General features: G+C 41.6%; 1 protein-coding gene across 1 annotated transcript; it reads right to left on the bottom strand.

Moving 5' to 3' along the window:
* Positions 1–1,315: 1,315 nt before the first annotated feature.
* Positions 1,316–1,554, bottom strand: CTXND2 (cortexin domain containing 2). Its single transcript, XM_055584389.1, has one exon. It carries the CDS (start codon positions 1,537–1,539, stop codon positions 1,375–1,377), a length of 165 nt encoding a protein of 54 aa, XP_055440364.1. The 5' UTR covers positions 1,540–1,554; the 3' UTR covers positions 1,316–1,374.
* Between the last annotated feature and the right edge of the window lie 11,397 nt (positions 1,555–12,951).

Here is a 12,951-nt window from a genome sequence, read left to right on the forward strand (position 1 = left end):
ACAACAGAAATTTATTCTCTCAGAGTCCTGAAGACTAGAAGTCCAAAATCAAGGTGTTGGTATGGCTGCATTCCCTCCAAAGGCTCTGGAGGGAAAACTTCCTTGCCTCTTCCAGCTTCTGATGGTTCCAGGCAAGGATTCTTTAGCTGTGGTTGCATAACTCCAATCTCTGCTTTCATTTTTACATGACCTTTTCCCCTCTGTGTCTATGTCTCCTCTTCTGTCTTTCATAAAGACATTTGTCATGGGATTTAGGGCTTACCCCACTAATCCAGGTTGAATTCATCTTGAAATCCTTAACTTTACATCTGCAAAGACCATCTTTCCAAATAAGGTCATGTTCATAGATTTCAGGGATAAGGACATGGACATATCATTTTGAGGGCTCCTTTTCAACCCACTAGATGTTATTTTCTAAGTGAGGAAATGTAGGCTGAGGGAAGTTAAGGGATTACCCAAGGCAAATTAGTTCCCCTCTACTGCAGAACTCTGCCCACTTGAGAAGGGCATCAGCTTTTATTAAGCTTCATACACTAAAAAAGTCGTTAGATTCTTATCGTAGGATAACTGGTTCCTGATGGCCTTATATTTGCAAAACTAAAGGGACATCCTAAGACCACCTCTAGGAGGGCTTAGACGCACCTTCCCAAGCATCAGGTTTTACGTGCACCTGACCGAGCATCATGATAGTATATTACGTTACCTCATAAAATTATGTGCAACTGTCTAGTTATCATAAGAATATTAGATAATGGAGGATTGGAATCCATGGCCTTATTTTTAAATTTTTATTTACTGATTTAGTCATTTATTTTTGGCTGTGCTGCGTCTTTGTTGCTGTGTGGGTTTTTCTTTAGTTGCAGTTAGAGGGGGCTTCTCGCCAGTTACTGTGTGCGGGTTTCTTGTGGTGGCTTCTCTTGCTGCAGAGGACAGGCTCTAGGGTGGCCAGGCTTCAACACTTGTGGTTCCTGGGTTCGAGAGCACAGGCTCAGTAGTTGTGGTGCTTGGGCTTAGTTGCTTCACAGCATGTGGGATCTTCACAGACCAGGGGTCAAACCCACCTCTTCTGCATTAGCAGGCTGATTCTTTACCATTGAGCCATTGGAGAAGGCCCTCATGGCTTTATTTTAAAAGATAAGTTCAACCTGTCTCTGCTCCGCTTTGGTAGCTATTTCCCTGAATAGAATGATACACACTAGCTTGTGTTTCATCCCTATTATTATTCTCAACTCACCCTCATGTGCCTATTTTGGAATGCAAGGGGGAGGAGGCTGAGAAATAGGAGGTTGAGTAATAAACAGTCTGTTTCATAAATGTCTGTGTAAGAGATTTCAAATCTCCTGTGAAGGGAAGTCTATCAGGTTTTTTCACACTTCAGCTCAGAGATGGTTCCGTAGCTGTAGAGCTGGCCTCATAGGGATTCTTCACCAACTTGGCACACCGAAAAATCATCACTATTAGGAAGAGAAACAGGAGAACAACAAAGGCAATGGCAAAGCCTTTGTCTACATCAACACTGGGCAGGCTTGAATCATCCATGGGAACACACACCTCTTTACCCTCATCCAACTGTAGCTACTTCCTCAGGAGTATCTTCAGATTTGTCATATTTCTAGACAAAAGAGGATAAAACAAGTTTATTGGCTTATATTTGTATGTATGTATTTTTTTAAATTGGGGTATGTGTGTGTTAGTTGCTTAATCATGTCCGACTCTTTGTGACCCCATGGACTGTACAGCCCACCAGGCTTTTCTGTCCATGGGATTTTCCAGGCAAGGATACTGGAGCGGATTGCCATTTCCTTCTCCAGGGGATCTTCCCGACCCAGAGATTGAACCCAGGTCTCCTGCATTGCAGTCGGATGCTTTACCATCTGAGCTAGTAGCTTGGGGTAATAGTTGCTTTATAATGTTGTGTTGGTTTCTGCTGTACGATGAAGTGAATCAGTCAACCCACTCCAGTATTTCTTGCCTGAAAAATTCCATGGCCAGAGGAGCCTGGTGGGCTTCAGTCCGTGGGGTTTTGAAGAGTAAGGCAGGACTGAGCTCTGCATTGCTCTGTGTATCCCCTCCCTCTTGGACCTCCCTTCCGTCGCCCCCCACCCCCCCAGCCCACCCTGCTAGGTCATTACAGAGCACCATGCTGAGTTCCCCGTGTTACACTGCAGGTTTCCACTAGCTATCTATTTTGCACATGATAGTGTATATGTGTCAATACCAATCTCCCAACCCAACGCACCCCTCTATGTATGTATTTTCTTAACACTGGTATGTTGAAACCAAAGAGTGTTTCCAAAAAATTTAGCAAGATTTATTTAAGAGGTACTCATGAAACTGATAGGGCTTCCTTCCCTGGTGGCTCAGACAGTAAAGAATCTGCCTGCAATATGGGAGAGCTGGGTTTCATCCCTGGAGCAGAGAATCTACCCACTCAAGTATTCTTGCCAGGAGAACTCCAAGGATAGAGGAGCCTGGAGAGCTACAGTCCATAGTGTCGCAAAGAGTCGGACATGACTGAGCAACAAACACACACACATTCACACACACATGACACTGATAACATTAGTATAGGTGACCTTCAAGATATAAGCATATGTAAAAGTAGGTGAAATACTCCAAGGCAAGATGTGAGAAATATGTGTAACTCAGGAAACAACTGGGGCTTCCTTGCTCTGTTAAATCCCAGTACAATTGTCTTGAACACCCCAATTCTGTGTTAAGTGCAAACCACTCTCTAATATTTTTTCAAATTCTGAGTACTTACTGTAATTAATTTATTGTGGTGTCAACTTACTAGGTATAAACATAATTGTTTTATTTTTTCTAATCACTATGTTTGTGCTGTCATTCCTGTCTCTTAATGAAAAATCAGGTACGTCCCAGAAGCAATCAATTTCAGTTATTAAGTCCACCATCAAAACAATACTGGAAAGAAAGTCAGAGGACTCTCTCTTCTCAACTTCAAAACTCACCATAAAGCTACAGTCATTAAAAATAGTGTAGTATTGGCATAAGAATAGACATACACATCAATGGAATAGAATTGAGAGTACAGAAATAAACATATATGTATTGTCAACTGATTTTTGAGAAGAGTGTCAACACCATTCAATAAGGAAAGAAAACAAATGGTACTTGGAAAACTGGATGCACATGTGTGCTCAGTCTCTTCAGTCATCTCTGACTCTTTGTGACCCTATGGATTGTAACCTGCCAGGCTCCTCTGTCCAAGGGATTCTCCAGGCAAAATACTGGAGTGGGTTGCCATGCCCTCCTCCAGGGGATCTTCCTGACTCAGGGATTGAATCCACCTCCCCTGTGTCTCCTGCATTGCAGGGGAATTCTTTACCCACTGAGCCACCTGGGAAACCTGGAAAACTAGATAGTCATATGGAAAAGATTGAAGTTATCCCCTTACCTCACCCCATATATAAATATTAACTCAAAACAGATCAAAGACCCAAATGTAAGAGCTAAAACTATAAAATTCAGAGAAAAGGAATAAATCTTCATAGCATTGGATTTGGTAAAGGATTTTAAAATATGACAACAGTAAGAGAAAAAAAGATAAATTGGACTTCTTCAAATTTAAAACTCTCGAGCTTCAAAGGACACAATCAAGAAAGTGAAAAAAACCCACACAATGGGAAAAAATGTTTGAAAATCTTATATCTGACAAGGGACTTGTATTTAGAATATCCAAAGTATTTGTACAACTAAATAATAGGAAGACAAATAACTCAATTAAAAATTAGACAAAGGATCTGAATAGATATTTCTCTAAGGAAGATTTACAAATGGCCAATAAGACATGTAAAGATGCTCAACATCATTAGTCATGAGGAGTTACTAAAGAACAGGCATAAGGTTTCAGTGAAGTAAGAGGAATAAGCTCTAGATATCTTCTGTATGACATTGTATGTATAGTTAATGATTATCTATTGTACACTTAATTCTTTGGCAATGCCAAAGAATTCTCAAACTACCACAAAATTGTACTCATCTCACATGCTAGCAAATTAATGCTTAAAATTCTCCAAGCTAGGATTCAACAGTACGTGAACCGTGAACTTCCAGATGTTCAATCTGGATTTCCTCTGCTGAAAATGCAGAGGAATCAGAGATCAAATTGCCAACATCCACTGGATCATTGAAAAAGTGAGAGAGTTCTAGAAAAACATCTACTTCTGCTTTATTGACTATGCCAAAGCCTTTGATTGTGTGGATCACAACAAACTGGAAAATTCTTAAAGAGATGGGAATACCAGACCACCTGACCTGCCTCCTGAGAAATCTGTATGCAGGTCAAGAAGCAAGAGTTAGAACTGGACATGGAACAAGAGACTGGTTCCAAATCAGGAAAGGAGTATGTCAAGGCTGTATATTGTCACCCTGCTTCTTTAACTTATATGCAGAGTACATCATGAGAAATGCTGGACTGGATGAAGCACAATCTGGAATCAAGATTGCTGGGAGAAATATCAAACTTAGATATGCAGATGACACCATCCTTATGGCAGTGAGTGAAGAAGAACTAAAGAGCTTCTTGATGAAAGTGAAAGAGGAGAGTGAAAAAGTTGGCTTAAACTCAACATTCAGAAAACTAAGACCATGGCATCTGGTCCCATCACTTCATGGCAAAGAGAAGGGGAAACAATGAAAACAGTGACAGACTTTATTTTGGAGGGTTCCAAAATCAATGGATGGTGACTGCAGCCATGAAATTAAAAGACGCTTACTCCTTGGAAGAAAAGTTAAGACAAAACTAGACAGCATATTAAAAAGCAGAGACATTACTTTGCCAACAAAGGTCTGTCTAGTCAGAGCTATGGTTTTTCTGGTAATCATGTATGGATGTGAGAGTTGGACTGTGACGAAGGCTGAGCGCCGAAGAATTGATGCTTTTGAACTGTGGTGCTGGAGAAGACTCTTGAGAGTCCCTTGGACAGCAAAGAGATCCAACCAGTCCATCCTAAAGGAGATCAGTCCTGAATAGTCATTGGAAGGACTGATGCTAAAGTTGAAGCTCCAATACCTTGGCCAACTGATTCGAAGAGCTGACTCATTTGAAAAGACCCTGATGCTTGGAAAGATTGAAGGCAGGAGGAGAAGGGGACGACAGAGGATGAGATGGTTGTATAGCACCACCAATTCAATGGACATGACTTTGAGTAAACTCCAGGAGTTGGTGATAGATAGGTAAGCCTGGCATGCTGCAGTCCATGGGGTTGCAAAGAGTTGGACACAACTGAGCAACTGAACTGAACTGATTGTACACTTAAAAATTTGTTAAGAATGTAGATCTCACATTAAGTGTTCTAACTGTAATAAAATAAAATTTGAAAAAAGAAAGAAAAGAAATTGGCTAAAGCAGCCTGTGGCAGTAGAAAAGAAGGCAGAGTTGAGATTGCATTGAATGAGGGGGATTTTTAAAATACATATATTTTTATCATTTATTCATTTGGCTGGGTCTTAGTTGTGGCATGTGGGATCTAGTTCTCTGCCTGGGGTTTAAACCTGGGCCCCCTGCACTGGGAGCTTGAAGTTCCTACCACTGGACCACCAGGGAAGTCCCGAGGGGAATTTTTTTCATTTTCTTGAGGACCAGGTATGGACTACAGATAGGGACCAGCCTTGGGGGGGGTCACAAAAAGGATCTAAGCCGAGAGGGCTTCCTGCTAGGATGAAGTTATCTTAGAAAATGGCTGGAGGTGAACTTGGATTCAGCATTATAATGACCAGAGTAGAAATATTGACCTGAAGGGATCTACAGTTAGATAACCCTAGTAGAGAATTTCTGAGGAGCTCATGAAAAAGGAGAGAAAGGGTCCTAAACAACATTCAAGACTAGAGAGAAAAAAAGCTGCCAATAGATTTGTTTTGAAAAATGGTTTGGATCTTTAGGAGAGGTGTGCCTGTGTGCTTATTGTTGTTCAGTTGCTTAGTTGTGTCCAACTCTTTGTGGCCCCTTGGACTTCAGCACACCAGGCTTCCCTGTCCATCACCATCTCCCGGAGCTTGCTCCAACTCATGTCCGTTGACTCAGTGAGGCCATCCAAACATCTTGCCCTCTGTCTTCCCCTTCTCCTCCTGCCTTCAGTCTTTCCCAGTATCAAGGTCTTTTCTGAGTTGGCTCTTTGCATCAGGTGGCCAAAGTATTGGAGCTTCAGCTTTAGCATCAATCCTTCTTCCAATGAATATTCAGGGCTGATTTCCTTTAGGATGGACTGGTTTGATCTCCTTGCAGTCCAAGGGACTCTCAAGAGTCTTCTCCAACACCACAGCTCAAAAGCGTCAATTCTTTGGCATTTAGCCTTCTTTATGGTCCAACTCTCACATCCATACAAGATTACTGAAAAGCCATAACTTTGACTATATGGACCTTTGTTGGCAAAGTAATGTCTCTGTTTTTTAATAGCTGTCTAGGTTTTTCATAGCTTTTCTTCCAAGGAGCAAGCATGAGTGCTAAGTCACTTCAGTTCTGTCTGATTCTTTGTGACCCTTTGGGCTGTAGCCTGTCAAGCTCTTCTATCCATGGGATTTTTCAGGCAAGAATACTGGAGTGTGTTGCCATGCTCTCTTCTAGGGGATCTTCCTGACCCAGGGATCAAACCGTTGTCTCCTATGTTTCCTGCATTGGCAGGTGGGTCCTTTACCACTAACACCACCTGGGAAGTCCTTGGAGTGATGTAGAAAAAGCTGCTGCTGCTGCTAAGTCACTTCAGTCATGTCCAACTCTGTGCAACCCCATAGACGGAAGCCCACCAGGCTTCCCCGTCCCTGGGATTCTCCAGGCAAGAACACTGGAGTGGGTTGCCATTTCCTTCTCCAATGCATGAAAGTGAAAAGTGAAAGGGAAGTCGCTCAGTCATATCTGACTCTTAGCAACCCCGTGGACTGCAGCCTACCAGGCTCCTCCGCCCATGGGATTTTCCAGGCAAGAGTACTGGAGTGGGGTGCCATTGCCTTCTCTGAAAGAAAGCTAAAATACTGTTTTTGTTTTGTTTTGACTGCACCAGACAGCATGTGGGCTTTGTTTCCCAACGAGGGATCAAACCTGTGCTCCCTGCAGTAGAAGTGTGGAGTCTTAACTACTGGACCACCAGGGAAGTCCTAAAATATTGTTTTGTAAAAGATTAGCTGGGGACTTCCCTAGTGGTGCCATATACAAGAGTCTGCCTGACAATGCAGAAAATGTGGGTTTAATCCCTGGTGTGTGAAGATTCCACCATGCCTTGGAACAACTGCATTCATATGCCACAACTACTGAACCCTGGTTCTAGAGCCATGAGCTGCCACTACTGAGCCGCAACTACTGAAGCACGAGTATCTTACAGCCCGTGCTCTGCAGCAAGAGGAGCCACTGTAAGGAAAAGCCTGCACACTGCGATGAAGAGCATAGCTCCTTCTCCCCGCAACTGGAGAGCCCGTGAAAAGCCATGACAACCCAGCACAGCCAAAAATCAATAAATTTTAAAAATTAAAAATAAATTAGTTGGCATGGTGAGAAGCTAAATTGCTCCGTGAAATAGTATCAAGAATTGTGTTCATAATGGGCAGAGTTGTACGTTGGCAGAGAATTGTAAGGTTGTTGTTCAGTCGCTCAGTCGTGTCTGACTCTTTGCAACCCCATGGGCTGCAGCACACCAGTCTTCCCTGTCCTTCGCCGTCTCCTGGAGCCTGCTCAAACTCACGTCCATTGAGCCAGTGATGCCATCCAACTATCTCGTCTTCTGTTGTCCCCTGATGACGAGAGAAAAGCTAATCTGGTAGCTGGAAAATGTGGGAAAATTGGTAGATATTTGTACCATTTTAAGATATATATCTCACTTATATATGTATTACATTCTTTATGTGTCATCCTTTCTACAGTGCTCTTTCAGAGAAAAGACACGTGTATTTTTGTGTTCCACATTTCAGTGGCTTATCACTAGGTGGTGCTAGTGGTAAAGAACCTGCCTGCTAATACAGGTCACATAAGAGTCTTGGGTTTGATCCCTGGGTCAGGAATATCCCCTGGAGGAGGGCATGGCAACCCACTGTAGTATTCTTGCCTGGACAGAGGAGCCTGGCAGGCTACAGTCCATGGGTTGCAAAGAGCTGGACACGACTGAAGCGACTTAGCACATATCACTCTACCTCTGTTAATATCCTTTTGGGGCTACTTCCAAAGTATGTCTCAAATCCATTCCCTTTTCTTTACCCTTATGGCCACCATTGTGCTCTAGGCCATCAAATGGCAAACACCTGCAAATACTTTCTGATTTTCTGAAAACATTCTTAGTCTCCTCCAAACCACAAAGCAATCTTTAATAAATGTAATTCAATCAGTCTTCTGATTAAAATATTACAGCATCTTCCTACTGTCTTCAGTGGGTTACCAAGGCTGTCCACGATTTGGTCTCACCTTGTTTCTTGCCACTCTTCCTTGTACATTTTTTACCCAGCGATGCTGGACTTGTTACAGCTCTATGAGTTTTGCATGATCCTCCTTTGCCTCCCTCAGAGAGGGCAATGGCACCCCACTCCAGTACTCTAGCCTGGAAAATCCCATGGGCAGAGGAGCCTGGTAGGCTGCAGTCCATGGGCTCGCTAAGAGCCGGACACGACTGAGCAACTTCACTTTCACTTTTCACTTTCATGCATTGGAGAAAGCAATGGCAACCCACTCCAGTGTTCTTGCCTGGAGAATCCCAGGGACGGGGGAGCCTGGTGGGCTTCCGTCTATGGGGTCGCACAGAGTCAGACATGACTGAAGCAACTTAGCAGCAGCAGCAGCAGGCTTTGCCTCCAGGCCTTTTCCATTAACATTATCTTTGCATTACTCCCATCCTTCTATATTCAACTTTTAGGCCTTAGCTTAAATGTCAATTTCCTAGGGAGATATTCTAGTAACATTCACTATAGTTTATTTCGATTACTTTAATTTCTGTCTTTTCTGATAAAATAGTAATTCTACATGAGACTAAGGACCCTATATAATATGTTTTTATCTTAAAAGTCTGGGATATATTATATGTTTAACAAGTATCTGTTCAATGAATGATATAGTACAATACTTTGCAAAAGTGAGCATGTAAAAATGTTGGTTGAATGAATGAATGACTTTGAGAATGTGGCATTGAAAGGAGAAGACTGCTGTTGATCTAAAAGAATAGTGGTAGCAGAGTGATAAAGAAGGAGTCCAGACTTTTGTGGATTAAACAACAAAAGGCAGTGAGGAAATGAAGACACCAAGATTTTAAATCATTTATGAGGAGTTCAGCTAGGAAAGAAAGAAGTAGAATAGCAGCTAAAAGCCTAATGCAGAATCAAACAAGGGATTCCTTTTCAAAGGCAGAATAGAAAGGTATCAGGTAGGATGTGTTTGGTTGCAAGTGACAGAAAAGTCCACTTAAGTGATATTAAACAATACATGAAATTTATTGACTTATGAGACTAAAGTCTAGAGTAAGGATAACTTTAAGTAGGGCTTGATCCAGAGAGTCGAGGTGTTTTCATGGTTTTGCCTTTATGTATCTACCTTTCTTTTACATTGGGGTTCCCTGGTGGCTCAGCTGGTAAAGAATCCGCCTGCAATGCAGAAGACCTGGGTTCGATCCCTGGGTTGGGAAGATCCCCTGGAGAAGGGAACAGGTACCCACTCCAGTATTCTGGCCTGGAGAATTCCATGGACTGTATAGTCCATGGGGTTGCAAGGAGTTGGGACACAACTGAGCGACTTTCACTTTCACTTTCATCCTTTCTTCTACGTTAATTTTATACCTCGACCAGCTTCCCTATGGTAGCAAGAATGGCTACAGAAAATCCAGACTTCACATATTCCCTCTTCATAGTACCTCCTCCTCAATTCCAGAGGGAGAAAGAACAATTTTATATCAGTCAGGATTCTTCTTTGCAAGTAGTGAAAACAGGGTCTCCTTTACTTAAGCAAGAGCTTCCCTGGTGGCTGAGATGGTAAAGAATCTGCCTGGAATGCAGGATACTCGGGTTCAATCCCTGGGTCGAGAAGATCCCCTGGAGAAGGAAATGGCAACCCACTCTTGTATTCTTGCCTGGAGAATTCCATGGTCAGAGGAGCCTTGTGGGCTGCAGTCTATGGGGTCACAAAGTGTCCGACAGGACTGACCGACTTTCACTTACTTAAGCACAAAAGGTATTTATTATAAAAAGACCAGGTGACTTCCAGAATCAAGGAGAAGGAGAATTGGTCCCATAAAACAGGGAGAAACTAAGGGAGGCCAGGCACTGGGAATCATAACCAAGGTCAGCACGGGAAAAGTCTGGTTAAGGCGCTGTCGGCTCTGGGCACTAGCCACCACCCCCAGACGCTGCTGTTGCTGAGGACTGCTGCTACTGTCATTGGACACTGCTGGCCCTGCCATGCCTGAATTATCAATTGTGTCATCTTTGTGTCACTTGATATTCCAGACCCTGGCTGGAGCATCCGACTGGTCAAGGCTGAGTCACACACCAGCACCTTAGCCACCCCGGGGATAGGAGAGGCAATATTCATTATCTCTAGGCACTGTAGTGAAAATGAAGTTCTGTCTCTCATAGACTCACATAAAGGAGCATTTCTCTCAAATAAGGAGTTTTGGATGTTGAGCAGACACAAAATGCCAAACATCTATTTTTTGGTCTTGGTCCCAATGCATCTATATGCTGTTCCTAAGAGATTCACCTAAAATTTAAAGGCATGGAAAGATTGGAAGTAAAAGGTGTACGAGGTAAATACTCACCAAAACAAAATTGAGATGCTGTATTAATATCAGACAAAATAGACCTTAAGACCAGAAGACTTATTAGGGATACAGAGGACTAACAGATTATAATGAAGTGTGAAACTCAGTAGGAAGATGTAACAGTTCTAAATTGCATGTACCTAATAAAATAGTCTCAGGATAAATAAACAATAGGAGTACAGGGAGAAATTGATAAAAATTGCCATTATAGTGGATAATCAAAATATTCTCAATCATTGATAGGTCAGCTAGACAGAAATTGGTGAAATACAGAATATTTGCTTGATATGGTGAACAAGCTTGATTCATAGAACATGCGTCCAACACTTAGCAAATTCGTACTTTTCCATGTATTTTTCAATCTCATTTGAGTTGGGTTTGAGGTTTAATTTTTGGCCATGTGAAACTAAAAACATCCTAATTCCATTTATTAAATCCCTTTCTGCTGAAAATAGCTAGAATGGTTTCTGGTCTCTGCAAATAAGCCTTGATGTATATAGATAGCAAGCTGAGTTTATCCCAGAAGTAGAAGCATGCTATGTATATAAGCCATATGAATACCACAGTTGATGCAGAAAAAGCACTTGATAAATTTCAATACTAAAAAAAACCCTACATTAATATTCTTAGCAAAATAGGGGTAGAAAAGAATACTTTTAAGCCAATTAAGGGTATAACAAAAAAATATAGAGCAAACATCCAGATAATGGTGAAAAGTTGAAAGATATTCCTCTTAAAATCAGGAACAAGACAAAGAGGTTCATTACCTTCAATTTATTCAACATCATTCCAGAGGTTCTAATCAGTGCAGTAAAATAAGATAAAGAGAAAAACAAGGATTTAAAAAGAAGAAACAAAAATGTTCATTATTCACTGATATTATTTCCTATAGAATAGTCTACAGAAAATATGAGAAATAAGTAGTTTAGCAAGGTGTTTGGATGAGATACACAAGTCAGTTACATATGTAAATGCCAGTAACAAACAATAAGCAAATGTAATTTTTAAAAGACCATTTAATTTTAAAAGAGTCATTGGGAACTCCTTGGTGGTCCAGTAGTTAAGACTCAGAGCTTTCTCTGCTGTGGTCCTGGTTCAATCACTGGTCAGGGGAGTAAGATCCTGCAAGCCGTGTGGCTTTAAAAAAAGGGGGCATTATTTACGTAGCATAAAAATATATAACAAACCTAGACAGCATATTAAAAATCTGAGACAACACTTTACTGACAAAGCTTCATATAGTTAAAGATATGTTTTTTCCACTAGTCATGTATGGATGTGAGAATTGGACCATAAAGAAGGCTGAGCACCAAAGAATTGATGATTTCGAACTGTGGTGTTGGAGAAGACTTTTAAGAGTCCCTTGGACTGCAAGGAAATCAAACCAGTCAATCTTAAAGGATATCAACACTGAATATTCACTGGAAGGACTGATGCTGAAGCTGAAGCTCCAATACTTTGGCCACCTGATGCGAAGAGCCAATTCACTGGAAAAGACCCTGATGTTGGGAAAGATTGAAGGCAAGAGAAGAAGGCGACAGAGGATAAGATGGTTGGATGGCATCACTGACTCAATGGACACATGAGTTTGAGCAAACTCAGGGAGATAGTGAGGGACAGGGAAGTCTGGCATGCTGCAGTTCTTGGGGCTGCAGAGTCAGACACAACATAGTGACTGAACAAAGTGAATAGAGAGATACATGATATATATGAATTCCACATGATTAAGTTGTTAATTCTCAAATTTACTTATAGAGGACATATAACTAACTCCAACAAAATTCCATCAAGGTTTTTGAGAAAACTGACAAACTGTTTTTCTTAAGTGTACATGGGAGCTCACAGGTACAAGAATTAAAAAGGCATTCTGAAGAGAAAGAATATGGTGGAGAGATTTCCCATATCAGTTATTAAGGTTTATTACAGAGCTATAGTATTTTTGACAGTGGAATATATGTGCAGGTATAGATAATAGACCATTTGAAGAGACTAGAAAGCCCAGAAACAAACTGCACATTTAGGGATACTTGACTTATAGTGGAATGAGCACTGTCAATGGAAAAAGAATGGCCTGTTTAATAATGGATACTGGAAAACAAGATATCCATTAAAAAAAACCACATCTATAGTTAAATGTGAAGTGAAGTGAACTCGCTCAGTCGTGTCGGGCTCTTTGTGACCCCGTGGACTGTAGCCCGCCAGGCTC

The sequence above is a fragment of the Bubalus kerabau genome, chromosome 6, assembly GCF_029407905.1.
Source record: "Bubalus kerabau isolate K-KA32 ecotype Philippines breed swamp buffalo chromosome 6, PCC_UOA_SB_1v2, whole genome shotgun sequence".
Classification (NCBI taxonomy): domain Eukaryota; kingdom Metazoa; phylum Chordata; class Mammalia; order Artiodactyla; family Bovidae; genus Bubalus; species Bubalus kerabau.

What these genes read in the sequence shown, in the direction of transcription:
- CTXND2 (XM_055584389.1), bottom strand. Translation starts at nt 1,539, where the DNA reads ATGGATGATTCAAGCCTGCCCAGTGTTGATGTAGACAAAGGCTTTGCC.